Source organism: Otolemur garnettii, unplaced genomic scaffold (assembly GCF_000181295.1).
Source record: "Otolemur garnettii isolate 467f Iridium unplaced genomic scaffold, OtoGar3 scaffold00171, whole genome shotgun sequence".
NCBI classification, from domain to species: domain Eukaryota; kingdom Metazoa; phylum Chordata; class Mammalia; order Primates; family Galagidae; genus Otolemur; species Otolemur garnettii.
In genome coordinates this window covers 3,493,541-3,513,878 of record NW_003852566.1, presented here as the reverse complement: position 1 = coordinate 3,513,878, position 20,338 = coordinate 3,493,541, and the positions used below count along the sequence as shown (strand labels likewise).

Here is a 20,338-nt window from a genome sequence, read left to right as displayed (position 1 = left end):
AAGCCACAGGCACCGAGCCACAATTTATCTTTCATCTCTGGAACTTTCTCATCTCCTCAAACTGAAGCTCTGTCCCCATTAAATACTAACTCCCTATCCCCTGGCACTTGTTACTCTGCTTTCTGTGTCTATGAATTTGACTGCCCTAGGGAGCTCAGACAAGTGGAATCACATGTCCTTTTGTGCCTGGCTTATTTCACTGAGCATAACACCCTCAAGGTCCATCCACATTGCAGCCTGCATAGAGGTGAGGATTTTCCTGCAAACTTGGAGAAAATACTGACTCTGATGGCTGCTGCAGAGCCCTCAGGCATCACAACACTACAGAGCTGAGTGTGAACTTCAAATTTGAGTGTGTGGTGGTTTACAAATATATCCAAAAACTATTGCTGCTTCTTCAAGAGGTGAGGCTTAGGGCCCAGAGGATGGCTAGACTCAGGTACCCACTTTGTTTTTTGTTTGTTTTTTGTTAAATCATAGCTGTGTACATTAATGTAGTCATGGGTACAATGTGCTGGTTCTATATACAATCTGAAATATTTTCATCAAACTGGTTAACATAGCCTTCGTGGCATTTTCTTAGTTATTGTGTTAAGGCATTTACATTCTACATTTAGAAAGATTCACATGTACCCTTGTAAGATGAACCATAGGCGTGGTCCCACCAATTACCCTCCCTCCACCCAACCTCCCTCCTCCCCTCCCCTCCCTCTCCCCAGGGACCCAGCATGGCAAGGCAATTCTAGTTTGTGCCTCTGGGATGAGACAGTAAAGGGCAACACAGCTTGCACAGTGGGCACTTTCACTTTCTGCCCAGGACCGCTCCTTCAGGGAAGCTGGACATCACATCACGAGCAGCCATGCAGTGAAGGACCGAGCCCACAGCTGCACGCTGAGTGTGGAAGCAGGGACTCCAGCCCCGTCTAACCTTCAAATGGTGCAGCCCTTGCACCGACACCCTGCTGGCAACTTCCTGAGACATCTGTGCTACAGCCACCTGCTGAGCCCTTCCAAACTCCTCATCCACAGACACTGGAGATGTTTCCTGTTTGAAGCCACTATGTTTGGGGGTGATCCGGCAATAGACAACCAATACAAAGGGCTCTATGCCAGAATTGCCCAACCAGCAGTTATTTAAGAGCCACCACAATGAACCAGACCCAGGGTTTAGTGCTACAGGCAGAAATGAAATTCCAGACTTACAAGTATACATTCCCCAAGCTCTTTCCCCAAATATTACCTTCTTAACATCCTGAGAGACTGGGGCTACAATCTGCATTTTAAGGATAGAGAACAAGACTCAGGGAGCTCCAGCATGGAGGGTTCGCAGGGGGGATCAGGAGTCAAATTACCTTTGCTGATGACTCCCCCATTCTGCAGATCCTGGCTGAGGCTCAGACAATATCTGGGATACTGGGACAGAGCAGCCGTCAGATCCCAAAGCAAGGGCCGGGGGATGCTGCTGGGAGTTGGAGGCAGGGCTGAGGAAGATCTGGCTCAGATGCACAGAGGAGGGGACTGCCAATCAGTCAGGGAGCCTGAGCTAGGAGTGGTGCCCAAGTCCTCAGGACACTGGCCCGGCTGGCAGAGAAGGGGAAGGCACAGCCAGAGACTGGGAGGACAATGGGGTTGTGCAGGGTCCAGGCTGCAGGGGGTCAATAGCATCACACTGAGAGAGGCAGGTGAGCTCTGAGGGCATGGATAGGGCAGCCAAGAGGGCAGGCCCATGACTGCTGACTCAGCCTTGCACACAGCACCCTTCTTCACTCCGGGAATCCCTACTTTGTTCAAGGGGTGCCGTGCTCAGCCTTGAGGGAAGAATCACAGGTGATCTAAGCCAGACCCAGCAGGCTCACTCCCTTCTGTTAGATGTTTGCTCTCTCAGTCTGCCTGGCAACCAGAGGCAGGCACCGCCAGATAATTAGCCAGGAGGCCAGAAGGCTGAGAACAAAAACCTGAAACCCAACTCAGTAAACAGGAAGACAAAATGGGGGCACAATCTCTAGGTCATTTTGAAGAACCAGAACAGCCATGGCCACCTGGGGCAAGCCAAAGCACCTCCTTGTCTCTGCCTGCACCCTTCCCTACTTCCACTCTGGCCAGTAGAGTCCAGCGCCTCTGAAGCCCAAGCAGGACTCCCTCCTCCTCAGGATGTAAGTGAGAGGGTCTTTTCCTCCAGCACCTGCCATTCTTCCAGGCCTCTGCTGAGAAACCAGTGGGGAAGCTATCACCCCTGGGGCTGCTGCCCACCTCCAGCTTTTCCCAATCACTAAGGTTCTGGGAACAAATGCTTCTCCCCTCACTGGAAATGTCATGTCTAAAATTAAGGTGGGTGTTGGCATGACTGCCAGGAATGAGATGGAGGAGGGAAAGGCAGGAAGCATGACCTCCCTGACAGGCTCAGCGCTCATGCAGGGTCTTGCTGGAGGAGAAGCTTCAGAACCCCAGCTACTCCAGAAGGTCGAAGGCCTAGCTGCTCCTGACCTTGAAATCCACCCCCACCCTGCTACCCTGAGTTCTACCTGGGAAGCCACCAGGGCTTCCCCCAGAGGCTGTGCCAGCCTGTGGGCTTTCTTCTTTGCTGTCCAGGGCTTGCCTTCCAGCAGGGGATCCAGAGGCAAGATGGAGGACAAAGAGACCTGGACACGGTGAGGTTTCAGTATCTCTCACCCTAGGCACAATTCACAGCCAGAATCCATGGGGACACCTGGGATGTGTGGTTTGAAAAGGCCACCCAGAGAGTCTGACACATAACTCTCTCCCCCAGCACTCCATGAAGGACTACCAATCAGAGAGAGAGCAAAGGCCACACAGACCTGGGTTTGAACTACTTACTGCACACGAATACTCAAATCTCTCTATGCCTCAGTTTCCTCACCTATATAACAGGGCTATCGACAGTACCACCTGCTACCAGGCTGTCCCGAAGCAATCAGGAGATAACAGAAGGGAAAAGGTTTCCGCTAACAAGGAACTCACTGAGTCAGCTGGGCTTGAATGAGATCTGGGACGCACCCTGTAGCTGCCAGTGCAACTCAACCACATTTTGACAGCATCTGAACCTCAAATTTATCCTCTGCAAATGGGTATTTGTAAGACTACCCATTTACAGGATTGTCCTGAGGGCTAAAAAAAGTAAGTGCTTGTCTCATACCTAGAACAAGGTGGTTATCACAAAGGTCTGTCCCCTGACGGCCCCATGAGTCGAGGCTCAAAGCATACAGTCACTCTACAGTGTCCCCAGGGGCTCCTCCTGCCTCAGAGCAACACAACCCCAGCTTCCTGGGGCTGCCAGTTGCAGCAATATAGGTCAGGTCTGTAGGGCCAGCAACTGGGCATTCAGGGCAATGGGCACAGTGGCTGAGAGCAGAGGAGAGGGGGCCCCAGCTGTGGGCACCCTGAGGCAGGGCTGTTCAGCACCTGTCCCCACCATGCCTTGTACCAAGCACTTGTCTGGCCAGACTGTATACTGAGCCCTGGGGATCCCAGGAGGAGTCAGACAAGGGTCCCTGCCAGGGGGAACTTGTACTTTTGAGGTAAGACAGGGAGGCTGTAAGGAACTGTGGGGACTCCAGAGGAGATTTCCCAGAGGAGGATTCCTCAGCTATATCTTGAGCAAACACCATGAACAAAGCACAGAAGTGAGACAAGCAAAGGAGCTGCTGTTGCTGGCACAAGACGGTGGGACCCAAGGGCATCCAGGATATGAGGCCTGTGGAAATACCACACTTGGATTTGAAATGAGTTAGTTGTCTTTACCACCACCATCACCACAGTGAATTTGCCATTATTACCACTACCATCAATACCATCACCACCACTGTCCCTGTTAGCACTTGGATTTGAAATGAGATGGACCAGTTGGCTCACTCTCTGAGTTTTGCTTTGTTCACCTGTCACCTGGGGCAACAGGCCCTCTCCAGGGATGTGGGGATACAGGGAAGACACACAGGATGAGCTCCTGGCACACAGTTGGCTCTGTGTAGAAGCTACAAAAGAAAGGGACGTGAGGGCCTGAGAAGCAAGGGGGGTGTCTATAATGCTGCCTTCTCACTGGAAGGGCAAAGTGTAGGGACTGAGTGACTGAGTGTAGTACAGACTCTCTACAGCGTCCCCAGGGGATCCTCCTGCCCCAAAGCAACATAACTCCAGCTTCTAGGGGCTGACACTTGCCATGCTATAGGTCAGACAGCTATAGGTTTAGGACTGACAGCAGTAAGCAACTGAGATGGGGGAAGACTCTGGGTCACATATGAGAAAAGGAGACAGTACTAAAAACATCTTGATATTTAAGTAGGGAAATTGGAGCCCACACCATGGTGAAGTGACCATGGGACTTGAAGTGTCCGTCACCAGGCCCGGATTCATGTTCTGGTTATTTGCTCTTGAGAGTCACTTCATTTCTTAGGGTCTATTTCTACATCTGCAAAATGGGACTGAGAATCATAGGGCCTCCTCATTAAGACGGCCAGAGGATTGGGTTGGATGCTGTCTATGAAAAGCATTGGGTAGACCCCGAGTCCTCCCACTGCACATGTTGGGGGTGGTGGTGAGGATGGTGGAGATGGTCATGGTCGTGATGATAGTGATGACGGTGGAGATGGTGGTGGTGGTGGTAATGATGGTCATGGTGTTGGTGACGATTGCGGTGATGATGATGATGGTAGTGGTGGCAATGGTGGTAGTGTGGTGATGCTGAGGGTGGTGATGACAGCAGTGACTATGGCGATAGTGGAAATGGAGGTGCTAACAGGGATGGTGGTGGTGATGGTACTGATGGTAGCGGTGATCATGGCGATGGTCACTATGGTGATGGTAGCGGTGATCATGGCGATGGTCACTATGGTGATGGTGGTGGTAAAGACAACTAACATTTACTGAGAACTCAACTGAAGTGTTTTATTCAAATTATCCCAATTTAATCCTAAAAACAATACTCTGAGGTAGGCATTACCATCAGACTAATTTTATTGATGAGGAAACTGGGGTTACCTTCCTTGCCCAGGGTCACAGGGTGGGAATTGGCACAGCTGGACAACTGGGCCATCTGACTCGAGTCCATGCTCTCAACCCTTACATTCAACTCCCTTGGCCAGGCATGATTATGGTGCTTGCAAATCAGTGTTTGCACCGGCCCAGGCCCCCTGCTAATATAGTTTGGATACTTGTCCCCTTCAGATCTCATGTTGAAATTCCATCCTCAGAGTTGGAGTGGGGCCTTTGGGGGTGTTTGGATCATGGATGTGGATCCCCCGTGTATGGCTTGGTGCCCTCCCTGCCGTAATGGGTGAATTCTCACTGTATTAGTTCACACAGAGCTGGCTGTTTAAAAGAGCCTGGCACTGCCTCCTCCCTCTCTTGCTCTGCTCTTGCCATGTGGCATTCCTGCTCCCCTTCACCTTCAGCCTTGATTGGAAGCTCCCTGAACCCCTCACCAGAAGCAGACATTGGTGCCTTGCTTCTTACACAGCCTGCAGAAGCGTGAGCCAAATATAGTTTTCTTTATAATCACCTAGTCTCAGGTGTTCCTTTACAGCAACACAAAATAGACGGACAGATCTGCTAAGGGGGAAGCCAGAGCTCAGACCCAGAGGGCTTAGATACCCAGTCCCGGTCCCACTGGAGGTCCCAAGGGACTCTGGATGCAAGGCAGGGTGGCCAAACCTGTGAGCTGCAGGATCTGGTCATCAAAATGGGTAACAGCTTCATCATGCATGACCTGACCTCCGATGACGAACTCCAATTGTCCTTCATCCACTAGGTGGCGGACCTTGGTGCAGGTGGGCAGAGAGAGAAAAGCCAGTTCACAACTCCTGCTCACGGCTGAGTCTTCGGGGATGTGCCCATAGTGCCTCATGTGCCCTCCATTAAACTCCTCACCCTTGCTTAATTTGCAAAGGCAGGACACTGTTCTGGTCCATATTGTGTCCCCATCTCCTAGAAGACATGCGGCCCATGGCTGACATTGAAATATGTATATATATTATATATATGTATATATATTTGCTTTTGAAATAACTTCAAACATTGAAAAAAATACATATAGCACAAAGAGCTCCTGTTATCTTTTCCCAGACTTACTTGTCGTTAATGTTTCTTACCTGTTTGGCTTGACATTCCTCCTTTCTCTATGCACTTACTGTGTTTTTTCTAAACCACTTAAAGTAAATTGGCAATAGCATACCTGTGACTCTAAATTTTCAGTATATGTACACATACAGCTGTGTATTACTTTTGATTTACTTTCTAAAGGTATAGTATCTGCAGGCAATTCACTCATTAAATGAGCACCTACTACACATCAGGCACTATCCAGGGACTCAGCAGTGAGCAAAGACAAAAATCCTTGTGTCCAGGGAGCTGGACTGACCACAGACTGCTCTAAACAAGTCCTATGAACAGCCCAGTGGACCTTTGGCCTCATGGTGTTTGCTGACACAGCCCTGGCCATGGCCAGAATGCCCAACTGAGTTTCCTGCTGGGTCTTCATTGGGCCACCCCGGTCAGCTGTGTCACCACCTGGTGACTACGTTACCTGGTGTTTCTGCTGGTCTGATGCGACACTATCCCACCACAGTCGAAAAAATTCCTGTTCCACGGAGATGAACCGGCGCTGCTGCCCACGGGTCAGCTCTTCTACCACGGAGGTGTAGACATTGGCGGCATAAGCCCGCATACTTTCCTGGGGAGGGGGACACCATCACACTAACCCCAGTGCAGGCTCCAAGAAGGCTTGGGAGACCAGGTGACCTTGGAGCCCCTGCCACTCACTCAGTGCATCTGCACAGGGTGGGGGGGGCCCTTCTCTTTGCATGCCCACTACTCACCCACCAAATGGCTATGGAGGGTCCCCTCTGTGCCAGATGTACAGGGAGGCCTAGGACTAAGAGGACAGCATGGGCTCTCCCTGCTTGGATGAGATCATGCTTTCATATCACAACACCCTGCATAGGCAGAGGGATGTACCAGCCCAGGTCAGGAGTCTGGGAGAGCTTCCCAGAGGGGGCAAGCAGGCCAGCCTTGAGGGGGCTTTGTGGGGGAAGCACAGGAAAGCCCTAGGGAGGGGAAGGGTGTGTTCCAGGGATCCCAAACGGGATCAGCTTGGGCTGAAATAAATGTTGGCAGCAGACACTGAGAAGAGGTCCCTGGGGTCTGCAGGCCAGGAGCTCTACAGGCTGGGGTGCAGTGGCTCCCATCAGAGCCTCCAGGGTTTGGCACACAGCAATGCCCAGAGAGTGCTCTTTAAATGTACTGTTAAGAGCATTGGGCTGGGAGTCAGGAGGTGTGGGGGTTATTCCTGAGTGACCTTGGGCAAGGCTGATCCTTTCTGTGTCTCAGTTTCCTCTTTGGCATGATTCCCCCTACCCTTACACTGTCTCCATCTTGAGTGATTCCCACCACCACCACCACCCCCCCCCCAGAGGCTGCCAAACGCATCCCAGGACTGGATTAATACTCTGCATCAGACCCTCTTCCTGCCCCTCTCTCTTCTTCAAAATGTCACTACTCGTTTAGAAATATTCTTTGTAAAGTTAACGCATCCATACTCACAGAAGGATTTTTATTTATTTGTTTAGATATTTCCTTCCTCATTCCAAAAAAAAGAGTTTGAAGAGGCCTGTTTAGTACTACTCAATCACCCACCCCCGAAACCAAAGGAAATTGAGGCTTTTCCCTTATTTTCTTTTTGCATTCTTATCATTTATTTAACGAATATCCAGGGAGCACCTATTCTTCTGGGCATGTCAGTGAATAAAACAGACAAAGCCCCTGCCCTGTGGAGCTCTCATGCTAGGGGGGGAAACAGAGGATCAACAAGCCAGTAGGTAAAATATAGGGACCCTTAGATGGTGACAAGTGCTATGGACAAAAACCTAAAAGGACGGGGAGAGAATATGGGCGTACATAGGGGTGGTCAGAAAGGCCTCACCAAGAAAGGGACTTTGAACCAACAACCAGAAGGAGAGAAAGAACTGTGCATTTGGGGCAGGGCACAGGCGGTGCAAAGGCCCTTAGGCAGGCGTGGTCTTGGAGATGTTGATGTTGGTGGAAGAGCAGGGGACCAGTGTGGCTGGGAGGAGGGAGGACAGGTGGGGCAACTCTGTACCCTTCTGAACTGTAGGGATCTGCCCACTGCTTGCCTCAGCCAGTGCAGGACACATGTCCAACGGCCACTGAGCATTTACAGACATGATCATAATTTGAGTTCTTCCTGTCTTCATGTTCGAGGGGCAGAAGAGGGATGAGAATGTCTGGCTTCCTGGGAAACTACAGGGCTTCCCTGAGGCCCAGCCTGGCATCTCAGATCAGACTTCTCCGGACCCCAGCAGCCCCAGGCTAAGCTGGGAATCTGCCATCTACCATTCCTGGAGTGTTCAGGCACCCTGCATATACAGTAGGGCTTACTCTTCTCCCTTTACAGATGGGGAAACTGAGGCTCATGAGGTGATCACAGGTCCAACCCCAAAGCCTACCTCAGGGGTAGGAAGCACCCTGACCTGAACTCCAATATCCTGCCCTGTGGGGAACCCAGCCCAGCCTGCTTCCCAGATGGCGCCTGTCCCCTTGCTCTGAAGCCAGCCCCACCTCTTCTGCTCCAGCTTACCTGGCAATGTCAAGCCCCACACAGGAGCCCCCATTCCTCCTACCCAGGAATGCAGGGACCCATCCAATCAGTAAGTCGCTACAGAAGGGGAAACTGAGGTTCAGAGTCAGGAAGAGAGCAGCCCAAAGTCAGCACCTCAACCAGTCCACAGCAGAGTCTGGTCTCGAACCCAGGCTGAACCTCCTTCTTTTCCACCAGCATCCGGCCAGGGAAACAAACCCACCCTCGGATGCCAGGGAGAGAAAGAAGCTGCGGTTTTAGGGGGCGCGCGTGGAGCGTCGCTGGCCACTTACCTGGACCGTGTAGACCCAGCCCACGTCCATGTGGCTATGCGGCACCACGAAGGCTCGAATGGGGCCCGCGGCCTGGGCGCCGGGCTGTCGCAGCACAAGAAGATGCAGGAGCAGCAGCAGACAGTGCAGTAGCCCCATTCCAGCGGGTGGCTGGGACTGCGCTCCACTTTGGGGAGCGCGGAGCCGCTATAGCCCAGCCGGCAGACTTCCGGGTCTCCGGAGGAGGGCGGGGCCGGAGGCGGGGCGAGCGCGGGGCGGAGCGGCTTAGGCTCTGCGGCTCAGCGCTCCACCCCCAGCTCTGGTCTACTGACTGCCCTGTGGTTCTTTAAGCCCTGACCGCCGCTTGCCTCCCAGTCTTTTCTCCTTTCACTGTGTGACGGTTTTGTGGCCAGGAGTTCCACAAAGACTACGCTGCCAAATAAGCCAAATTTATAGCAGAGTCCTTTTATTGAAGAGCCCGCTGGCAACTGCCTCAGTGTCCCAACGTGGGGTTTCTGAGAGCAGCCCTGAGTGCTTAAGGAGTCCCGGTTTTTAGGGCTTGGTCTGCATCCTGGTTGGCAGATAGGCTGTCTAGGTGCATTTGGCGCGTGAGGGGGTAGCAAGAGAACATTGTACAGAAGCAGAGTTTTGCAGTTAGTTAGACATACGTTATACATCTTTGTTTTAATGTTCCCATACATCCCAGTTCTAGTACTTTTCCTCCATATGTCTTTGTCTCAGTATTCCCTCCACCTGGCATTGTTTAAAGGTCAGTCTGGGGATAGTCAGTTGGTTTCCCAGGTCCAGGAGTTAGTCAAGCAAGAAGTTAGTGAGTACTTTCCCATTTATCTTGGGAGTGAACCAGAATTACTCCATTTTGCTGAGGGCTTGCAGCCTAGGAATTTGTCAGGAGTTAACTGGTATTTTTCTACATTAGCCTAGACCTAACAATAGCGAGCCTACCTCCTCTGATGGTCCAGGCCAATTGCCCCTGCTAGATTGGCGAATCTTCTCCTTGCCTGCTGGTGTCTTGACCTGGTTGGGGGCACACTTACCCATTGAAAACCTAAACCTCTGAACCTGCAGAGTTCCCAGTTGTGTGGATAAGAAGTACAAAAAGTATAAATTCCCCAAGTAGGTCATTGGAAGTGATACTAAATTAGGCTATTCCTGCTTACCTCTCTTAGTTCTTAGACCTAAGTGTTTTATCCACTGGGGACACCCGCTGCTGGTTATTAACTTGGGGTGTATATGCACCCTGGATGATGTTGCCCCAGATTCACAGGTGGCACCTCCAGGCTGGTGTTGTAGCTGAGATTTCAACTGGCTATCTCATTCACCCTCAGGCTGGCAGCCTCTGAGTGGCATAACACATAATGAGACCAGTAGACACCATGGCCCTGTGCCTTCCTTGCTGTGGAGGGGATCCCTTGGCTAGATGTGGTGTTACATACTCTCTTGGGCTTTACCTCAGAGAAAGCCAGCAGCTATGTCACAAGAATGCTCAAGCAGTCCATGGAGAGGCCCACACAGAGAAGAATTGAGGCCTTCAGCCAATAGCCGACACTGCCTTGCCAGCCACAGGAGTGAGCACTTGGAAACAGACCCCCCAGCCTAGCCCAGCTGTCCTGGTAGACATCTTGACTTCAGTCTCATGAAAGGCCATGAGCCAGAAAGGCATAGCTGAGCCACTCGTGAATTCTTCATCTACAGACACTGTGAGGATAATAAATGTTGATTGTTGTTTTAAGCCACATCCTTGAAATATTTGGGAATTCTTCCCCTGTGTTTGGTGACCTGAGTAAGGAACCATTAATCACTCTGGGGAAGCAGTGGGGGACTGAGTAGGTGCCCTTGTCCCAGTGTTGCAGTGACCCTCTTCCCAGGAGCATGCTCTCTCCTTCAGTTGATGGGGTTTAGATTTGAAAACTGCCTCAGGTCTGGACACTGGGTGAGGGATTGGGTGGCTGCCTCAGCCTCCTAACCCATCTCGCCTTGGTTTGTTTTGAGTAGCATCCTGTCAGTACCCATCTATTTTGCCCCTAGGGATAACCTTGCTGTCTCTCTGCCTCCCCATGGATCATGGATCCTCCTGCCCTCTAACCGTGAAGCTCATTATGATGATCACATTGCCACAGCTGCATCTCTGAGCTACCTGGCAATGCTGCCGCTTAGTGGAACGTCCTCCGAGTGCCCTGTGGAACACTGTCATGCAGTGGGTTTTCTGGCCACCCTAACCCACAGTCACTTCTCAATTTTTTTTTTTTTTTAAAGACAAGGTCTCACTGTTTCCTGGGCTAGAGTGCCTTGGTATCATCATAGCTCACTGCAACCTCAAACCTCTAGGCTCAAGTGATCCCCCTGCCTCAGCCTCCGAAATAGCTGGGACTATAGGTGCCCACCACATTCAGCTAATTTTTTGTAGAGACCAGGTCATGCTCTTGCTTAGGCTCATCTCAAAGTCCTGGCCTCAAACAAACCTCCTGCCTTGGCTTCTCAAAGTACTAGAATTACAACTGTGAGCCACTACATCAGGCCTTTCTGAATCTGTTGATCCCTTCTACCATCTGCCATGGTTTCTGACACTCGTTCTTCGCTGAGCATGGGTAAACAGTTTGTCCATGCTTCGGGAGCCATCTCAGCAGTGTGTCAGCACTGTCTCCTGGTGTTAAGTCCTGCGTGAATGATATCTTACCTTGGGCTGCCATAAGAAGAAGCCATAGGCTGAGTGGCTCCAAAAGCAGATGTTTATTTTCCCATACTTCTGGAGCCTGGGAAGTTCAAGATCGAGGTATCAACAAGATCAGTTTTTGGTGAGGCCCTCGATCGAGGTATCAACAAGATCGGTTTTTGGTGAGGCCCTCTCCTTGGCTCATAGATGGCTGTCTTCTCCCTGTGTCCTCACATATCACATGGCTTTTCCTCTGTGCATGGAGAGAGAGAGGAAGGAGAGAGATAGATAGCTGATGTCTCTTCCTCTTCCAAGGGCATCTCCTATGGATTAGGGTCCTACCCTTATGACTTCATTTAAGCTTTTTAAAAATAATTAATTAATTAGTTATTTTTTTAGAGACAAGATCTGGTTCTGTCACCCAGGCTGGAGTGCAGTGGTGTCATCATAGCTCACTGCCGCCTCAAGTGCTCCTCCAACCTCATCTCCCAAAGTGCTGGGATTATAGCATGTGTCACCACTCCCGGCCTCATCTAACTTCAGTTACTTCCTTACAGCCCTTATCTCCAAATATGGTCACGTACACAGCTATCATTTAATAAGAAAACAAAAACAAAAAACAAAAAAAACTTCTATATATAAATTTTAGGGGGATAAAATTCAGTTCATAACAACTGAAGAGGCCTCCATTTGAGTAAACCACTGGTGACCCAACCTGATATTCCTGCCTCACAGGTCTGGTGAGAAGTGTGCCTGCCTCTTGGTGGTATATGCTGGTTCAACCTGCAGCCCCTTTGGAGTAGAATCCTGGTCCTCCTTTGCTGACCTAGCATGTCCCCAGCTGGCCATTTTTGTGACTTAACCCCAGTGATTAATCTGGTGGCCAGCATGGATTGTGCAGTGGATTCAGAGTGCAGCCTGTATAGTCTCCCAGGCTGAAGGCCATGGTGTCATCTTCAGGCAAGAAGGGTACACCGTTCTTTAAGAGAGGAGTTGGGCACATCACAGACCCAGTGGGTTCAGGCACACCTGGGGAACCACAATTTAGTGATTGAGCATTAACCTAGACATCCCACCTCTGTCTTCTCAGGGCCCCAAGCTTGGCTGCAGACCCGCCTGGGCTGGGGACACACCTGCTCTGCAGTTCTGCTCCTCATAACTCAATCCTGGGCTGCTTCTCACATTTTTCTCTCTCCAGCTGCAGAAGATGAGAGCTTATGCACTGCCAAGAATATAAAGAATCCTTTATTCTGGCTCTCACACTTGACCTTCATTCAGCTGGTGATTATTCACCCTCAGCTTTTCCCTGTCTCTGAAGCAGTGACTGCCCTAAGTAAGAGCCATAAACTTCTGAAGTCACTATTTCTGCCTCTGGCTCAAAAGCCAGAAAGACACTGTGCTTCTGCGGCAAATTTCCTTCCACTAGCACAACACCCCAGTTCACTGACAGTGAGAATTTCACAATTGTACCACTACCATATTCTGGACTACCTGTGCTCCTCTGTCCACCTGTGAGAGAACCTGAGGCCAGCTGGTCAGCAGTTAATCCAACTCTAAAACCTGTTTCAGGGTCAGCCCTTCCAGAGCACTCTGAGGGTCAATAGTCATGGGTGTTGGCTCTTGGGGAAACAGATTAGGAGGTTGGTATTTGCACATGGGAAGTTTAGTGGGAGGCTCTTGGGAGCACCCAGGGACAGGCCAAGAAGTAGGCAGGAGTGGATGAGGGAGGCGGAACTCTAAGGCAGTCACAAGTCTCAGCTGCTCTGATATTGGTTCTTCTGAACCTGTCCTAATCATAATCAAGCCTGGCCTTTATTTCTCTGCAAAGACCAGTCATTGGATGTGGGCTATCCCAGGGAAACTTTTCTTCAAAGTACAGGTGTGACTCTGGGTGAGGGAGTTCTGTGGTGGAGGACAGGTCAGCAGAGCACCATCGGGTGCCACACCTCCCAGCCACTGGGGATGAGGGCTTCAGTCTTGTGATTCTCTCGGTTACACTATGGGAGGTGTTACTTAGGTTGGTGACACTCCCACAGTTAATGTGGAGAAGGAAAAGCTTTCCCCAAAGGTAGAGATGCTTTTCTGGTAAGGAAAAATAAGAAATGTCCACTATAACATTAAAATAGCAAACAATAATAAACTATACAAAAATCCAATTATTTTGTTGAGTTCTGGAATGCTAAGGCAGTAATGTCTGAGGTTAGGATGTGGACTATTTCTTTTAGGGAACATCATCCCAGCATTCCAGGTTTGCCTGCCCTGATTTGTCAGATAAAAAAGGGAAGAAATATTTACTAAGCATCTACTATGCTCTAAACTAGGTTTGAGGGGCCAGAGAAAAGTGTCTCTTTTCATGCAGAACTTACATTCAGGTAGGGGGAGACGGGCAATAAGCAACACAAATAAGCAAAATATATACTATGTTGGGCAGTGGTAAGTGGATGCCACGGCACTCCAGGTTGGCAATAGAGAGAGACTCTTAATAAATAAGTAAATAAACAAGAACAATCGGGTACAATTTCAAATAGAGAAGACCTCACTGAGAAAGTGACATCTGAGCTGCAGGAGAGAGCCACGATGACATCTAGAGAAAGAGCTTTCCCCAAAGCAGTGCAAAGGCCCTGAGGCAGGACTGTGCCTGGGAACCTTGAGCACCTCCTTGTGGCTAGAACGGAGGGAACTAGGGGAAGAACAATAGAAGATGAGAGATGAAGTCAGAAGTGGGCAGGCATGGGGCTTTGGACTTTGGCTTTTACTCTGAATGAAATGGGAGCCATTGCAGAATTTTGAGAAAAAAATGACATGATCTGACATGTCAACAGAACTGCTGTGACTATGGTGTTGCCATGTGGAGAACACATTAAAGAGGGGGCAGATGGAAGCAGGACACCAGGAGGGAGGCTCCTGCAATAGTCCAGGTAAGACATGACGGTGGCTTGGACCTGGGGACCAGCAGTGGAGGTGGTGACAAATGGTCAGACTTGACTATTTTAAGGGAAGAGCTGGTGGAATCCGCTGGTGAATGTGGTGTGCTATTTGGGAGTAGAGAGGTGGGCACGCTGCACAGTGTATGCACAGTTCAGAGGTGATGTCAAGTGTTTGTTTCCTTCCCCCTTTGTCATCGTTTAATGGCTGGTTTAAGGGTTTCCCCTCCTCAGCTGTTTCCTAAGCTGTACCAGCAGGGAGAGAGTGTCCATCTGGGGCTCTGGACACTCCCTTCTGTGGATGAGATAGGAGGAGAAGTCCTTGTTCAGATGGGGCCTAGGGAGTTCCTGAGGTGGGGAAGTAGCATCTGGGCAGCTTCTGTGACAACCTCAGATAAAGTTCAGCTTTTCTTCACTGGGATGGTGGCATTTCACTGCAGGGACCACAGCCTAGAAACATTTCTTTCTAAGAACAGGCTCTGGTATGCCTAGCCTGAAGAGGCTATTTTAGGTTTTGGGTTCCGTTACTTTGGTTACTAGTAGCAAATTGTCACAAAAAAAGCTGGTGCCAAATGTGTTCTCCCCTTCCATGAGGTGCACTATAAATGTCTGCTATCTGAATCAAAGTGCTGCATGAAAAATGCAGAATGCTGGTGTCTCTAGAACCACGGGCACTCTGGTTTGTGACCTCTCCTTGGAGCGGGCCATGGACTCACAGGAAAGTGCAAAGCACATTTTCTGCCATATTCAGCAGACTTGTTCTAGGTGATCTGGAGGTACACCAGCCTGCAGTGTGGAGTTTGCAGTCTGGGCCCACCAGCATCATCTTCCATTATCTGGATCCTCTTGACATCTGTATCCTCTCACCCCTTGAGCAAGTGGGACAGGTGTGGGAGGCTCACTCCTGCCTGGATGAGCACACCACCTTGGGACCATGCCTGGTGCTGAATGGTCTCTCCAGGAACATGGACCTCAGCATGTTCTTGCCTTCAAACCTTCTAGAGGTACCCAGTGTGTCCCCTCAAGAAGTCTGATTCTCACATAAGTGATGGCGAAAGCAGTGCGACAGCAGCTGGAGGGCAGAGGAGGCCTCGTGGCCTGTCCTGTCCTCGCCATGAGGCTGCAGTGGGCGCCAGTGTCTGGGAAGGTGTTCATTCAGCGGGACTACAGCAGTGGCACACGCTGCCAGTTCCCTACTGAGTTCCCTGCAGAGCTGGAGAACCAGATTGATAGGCAGCAGTTTGAAGAAACAGTTCAAACGCTAAATAACCTTTATGCAGAAGCTGAGAAGCTCAGGGACCAATCCTATCCTGAAGGCTGTCTGGCTTATTTACAGCATATACCATCTTCTTGTGCATGGAAACACATTATAAGAAGGTTCTGCAAAAGGTCTCCAAACACATTCAAGAGCAGAACGAGAAGATCTATGCTCCCCAAGGCCACCTCCTGACAGACCCTATCTGGAGAGGACTTGGAGTCATTGAAATCACCATTTATGAAGGCAGAGGCATGAGCAGTGGAAGATAAACCATGGAATTAAAGATCCCGCCTCCAGCTGGGACCCTCCTCTACCCACTGGCTGATTGCAGAGTGTCCCTACCTCCTCTCCAGAGCATCATTCCTTGGTATCTGCTGCCACAGCCACGGTGCCATTTACTCCAAGGACTAACTTTCTAAATCCCACACCTGCAGTGACCTCTAGTCACTCAGCGTCCACTCTGTGTCTCCAAATTGTATAGGACTCTGTAACCTTCTGACCAGTTTCTGAGAAAACACAATGAAACATTTCACTTTTTATTCAAAGCCACTTAACAAAATGTGCAGTTGGTCAGCCCTGCCCAATACAGAGTTTGTTTCTTATCTGCCACCAGCATGTGCCATTGGTTCTCCTCATTCTCTGGGCCAGCTTCTCAGCTGGCTTTGGACTTCATCACATCGTAGCTTAGCCAGTGTTCAGTCTGATTTCCCCACATTAATAATATGCTTCCTCCAGGGCTTGGCTCTATCTATGGTTTCGCTATTGCAGCTCCCAGATTTCAAAGAACTACCAGTTTTGCCGTGATTCAGATCTTAAGATCTATTTCTGTTATTCAGTTTCTCAAACTGAAGGTCATTGAGAAAATAATGTATAATGTTATTTGTCTTGTTATAGTGATCATTTCTAATTAAAGCAATATTTAATACACTTTCCAACTATTTTCTTTGGAAAATTTTATGTCACTGCATTACCTTGAATGTTGGGAAGACAGGTGTGTGTTGCTCGCTCATCACAAACATAAGTAAGCACAACGGCATGGATGCCAGACCATCAGACACAAAAACGTCCCTGCTGTGTCCCCGAACACATCACAAGCATGTGGAATAATTTTTTTTTTTTTTGAGATGGAGCCTCAAGCTGTCCCCTAGGTAGAGTGCTATGGCATCACAGCTCACAGCAACCTCCAACCACTGAGCTCAAGCGAGTCTCCTGCCTCTGCCTCCCAAGTAACTGGGACCACAGGCACCCACCACAATGCCTGGCTATTTTTTGGTTGCAGCCATTGTTGTTTGGCGGGTCCAGGCTGGATTCGAACCCGCCACCTTAGGTGTATGTGGCTGGCGCCTTAGCCACTTGAGCCACAGGCGCCGAGCCTGGAATAAATATTTTAATTGTAGTTTTGTTATAAATATAACTTATGAACAAAATCTGATAGGAATAATACTGTATATTACTAACTTTTAACTATCCCTTCTGGCAAACCTCATAACTCAGAATTTTCTCATATACAATATTCAGTGCACAGAAATCTTGTGATTGGGTCAAATTCAGTAAGTTAAGTTATTTCTAAGTAAAAATCTCAATTCTGAGTTAGTATTTCTAGCTCTTCTTTTGGCTGTTCTTAGTATCAGGGCTTCTTATGCCTTTTATTCTGGGGGGTGTTCAGGAGAAAGCTAAAAAATACATTAGGAAAGTGAAACAGTTCAAAGTTTTGCATTGAGATCGGCCAGTCCGGAGTCTGGTCCCGCCATAGCCACTCACTCTGGCTAAACACTGGATTTACTCTTTCAGATTTAATTTCTTTTCTGGGTCTGTTAGTTACGTAACAAATCCTATAGGTTTGTGTAATATTTTGTGTAATTTCTTTTGTTATTTTACACCCTGTAATATTTGTGTCCACCATCTGCCTTTTAAACCCATTGCAATAACTTTGCTGAGATATTAACACATTAGTAAAACTTTTCTTAAATTAAAAACAAAAAAGAAGTCTGATTCTCAGCCTGCATTTCAGCCAGTTCGGAATTTGGCCCCCACCTGCTTTCCTGGATTCACCTCCCATATCCTTTTTATTCTACACATTCCTTCTAGTAGCTGCAGCCTGGCCCCACTGCTTGCCATCGCTCAATGCTTTCCCTCAGCTACACGTTCCCTCTGCTTGAGGAGTCTCCTCCTCCCACAGCCCCTGCATGGCCACGACTTTTCCAGCTCAGGCCTTTTGCACATGCAGACCCTTCTCTCTGGAGCCGTCTTGCTCCTCCCTTTGTGTGGCTTATTGCTATTCCTCCTTCATGTCGTGCCCTTGAAAGGTCAGGGAGATTGCCATGAACTTCTCACTCCCTCCTCCTTAGTGTTTGCTCCTGTATAGAACTCCATACTAATATTTGTGTGTTTGGTTAATATCTTCCTCACCCACCTGACTATATGCCTTTGTTTTGCTCACCACTGAATTCAGCACCGGGGACAGAGGACTGTTAATTGTTGAAAGAATCAATGAATTTCATTTTTACAGACAGTCCTGGTGCAGTGGGTCACACCTGTAATTCCAGCACTTTGGAAGGCCAAGGCAGGAGCATTTCTTGAGCTCAGGAGTTCAAGACCAGCCTGGGGGTGGGGTTCGGGGGGGACTGTCTCTACTAAAATAATTAGTCAGGCATGGTGGCTCATGGATACAGTCCCAATTACTGGAGAGGGTGAGGTAGAAGCATCACTTGAGCCCAGGAATTCAAGGTTGTGGTGAGCTGTGATCATGCCACTGCACTCCAGCCTGGGTAACAGAAAGAGACTCTGTCTCTAAAAATAAATAAATAATAACATAATTGTTATGTACATGCCTGTCTTCCCCTCTACGTACCCATGGTGTAAATTCCGGCCATACCTCTGGTGCAGTATGAAAAGCTCAGCTGAGATGCTCACCCCAACCTTACCCCTCACCTGCTGTGTGAGCTAGTCACTTAAGGCTGGCACAGAGCCAACACACTGTGCAACTCCTGGCAGTCTGACCCAGAGCCTCAGAGTTCTGGCCTTTAAAAGGGGATGTTTATGTACTTTCACAGGGTTGGTGTACATGTGAAACTGTTTGCCTAGCGACAGCCCCAGGACCACCTCACCCCAGGATGTAAGGTGCCTCTGAGACTTACATGTACCAGGAAATAGACACTGAGCCCAGATTCAGTGTTAGCTCAGTGGTGGGAGCTTAGAAAACAGGATGTGGTGCTGCCTCTAGGATGGCCTCAGGTGGAAGAGAGGCCATGTCCAGCAGACACGTGTTCCGGTGCTCTGAAGGCTCCTGGGAGGACCCTGGAGGACCCAAGAGGATCCTGGAGGATCTGGGAGGACTTCCTGGAGGAGGGGGCAAAGAAGCTAGGCCTCCAAGGTCAGGAAGGAAGAGGGAAGGGGTCAGGGGCTTAGAGGGCAAACAAAACAGAATGATCCAGGTTGCTAGGTGGGGTGTAAAGCGGCCAGGGTGCAGCTCAGGCTGCAGTGTGGGGCCTAGAGCTGGGGGCCATGGGTTTGGAAGGAGAACCAGGCAAAGTGGGGGGACCTGGAGCCTAAGGCCTCTTTCCTTCTCCTGCTCCTTTCCTGTTTCCCACACCCCCGTGGCCAGCTATCCCCTGCCTGTCCCCTCCCCTCTCCCTTCCTGGGGTTACTGGGAGAGAGGAGCGTGTGCAGGTTGGGAGTAACGGATGTTTTCGCTGCTGCTGGGGCGCCCAGAGGGGCAGCCTACCAGTGCGCCTCAGGATCCCTGGCCAGCACGCTGTCCTGCCTCCTCAGGACTGGCTCTGTACGCCTGGCCACGTCCCCACGGGACATCCAGACTCCTTGTGGACTGGGGCAGGGGCTAGGCAGGGCCCGCATGGGGAATGGCAGGAGGCGCAGGGGTCTCAGCTCAGAATCGGCCGATCCAGAGTCTGGTCCCGCCACAGCCGCTCACTTTGGCTGAATCCCTTCCCCGCTCCCTGCCTCAGTTTCTCCTTGGTAAAGCGAGCATCTCCATAAGGCGGGCTCCCTAGCGCCGCGACAGCTCACAGGGGCGTTCGCCGCGGGGCCGGTGGGCGGGGCAGGAAGGGGAGTTGCGGCCAGCGACGGCCCAGCGCCAGGCTCATCTCGCTGCTCACCCAGCCCTCTCACCCGGTGCTCGAGCCCCGCGTCCCGGAATCTTCTTCCCGTACATACCCTGCGCCCACACTTGGCGCCCACACCCAGAGCCCCGAGCTCCGCACCCCGCGCTCGGGCGGAGCCTCCCCGGCTCGCATCCCTCCCTCCCGCCAGCACAGGGAGCCGAGCCCGGAGGAGGCGGAGGAGGAGCGGCTGCCACGCCCGGTCCCCCCGCAACCCCTGAGGACGCCGAAGCGGTCGCAGCCTGCGGAGCCGCCTCCCGATGTCGCAACAGCCGGGTTAGCCTTGCCGCACGCCCCAGTCCCCCGCCCCCGGGTCCGGCCCGCGCTCACCCGCGCCCTTGCTGTTTTGCCAGTTGGCTGCGCCCCCGCCGCGCCCGCCGCCGCCCAGGGCTCCTGGTGCCTGTGTCAGCTCAATGGTGCCGCCGACCCCGACGTATCTGAAGGTAAGCGCGCGGCTTGTGGATGCGCCCGCCCCAGCCGCCCCGGAGCC

At 50.7% G+C, this 20,338-nt stretch overlaps 1 protein-coding gene and 1 pseudogene across 2 annotated transcripts in view; one reads left to right on the top strand and one right to left on the bottom strand.

The window, feature by feature from the left end:
- Positions 1–9,071, bottom strand: part of MAN2B2 (mannosidase alpha class 2B member 2) — a 34,995-nt gene extending 25,924 nt beyond the window's left edge. For both annotated transcript variants that reach the window (XM_023519302.1, XM_003800198.3), the window contains exons 1-3: positions 8,899–9,071; positions 6,536–6,682; positions 5,665–5,770 (exon numbers count right to left, since the gene is read on the bottom strand). In XM_023519302.1, the coding sequence (XP_023375070.1) occupies positions 5,665–5,770; positions 6,536–6,682; positions 8,899–9,036 (391 nt within the window). In that variant the 5' untranslated portion in view covers positions 9,037–9,071. The remainder of the gene's footprint in view (positions 1–5,664; positions 5,771–6,535; positions 6,683–8,898) is intronic.
- Positions 9,072–15,562: 6,491 nt separating this feature from the next.
- LOC100965252 lies at positions 15,563–16,127 on the top strand (annotated as a pseudogene).
- Positions 16,128–20,338: the final 4,211 nt, after the last annotated feature.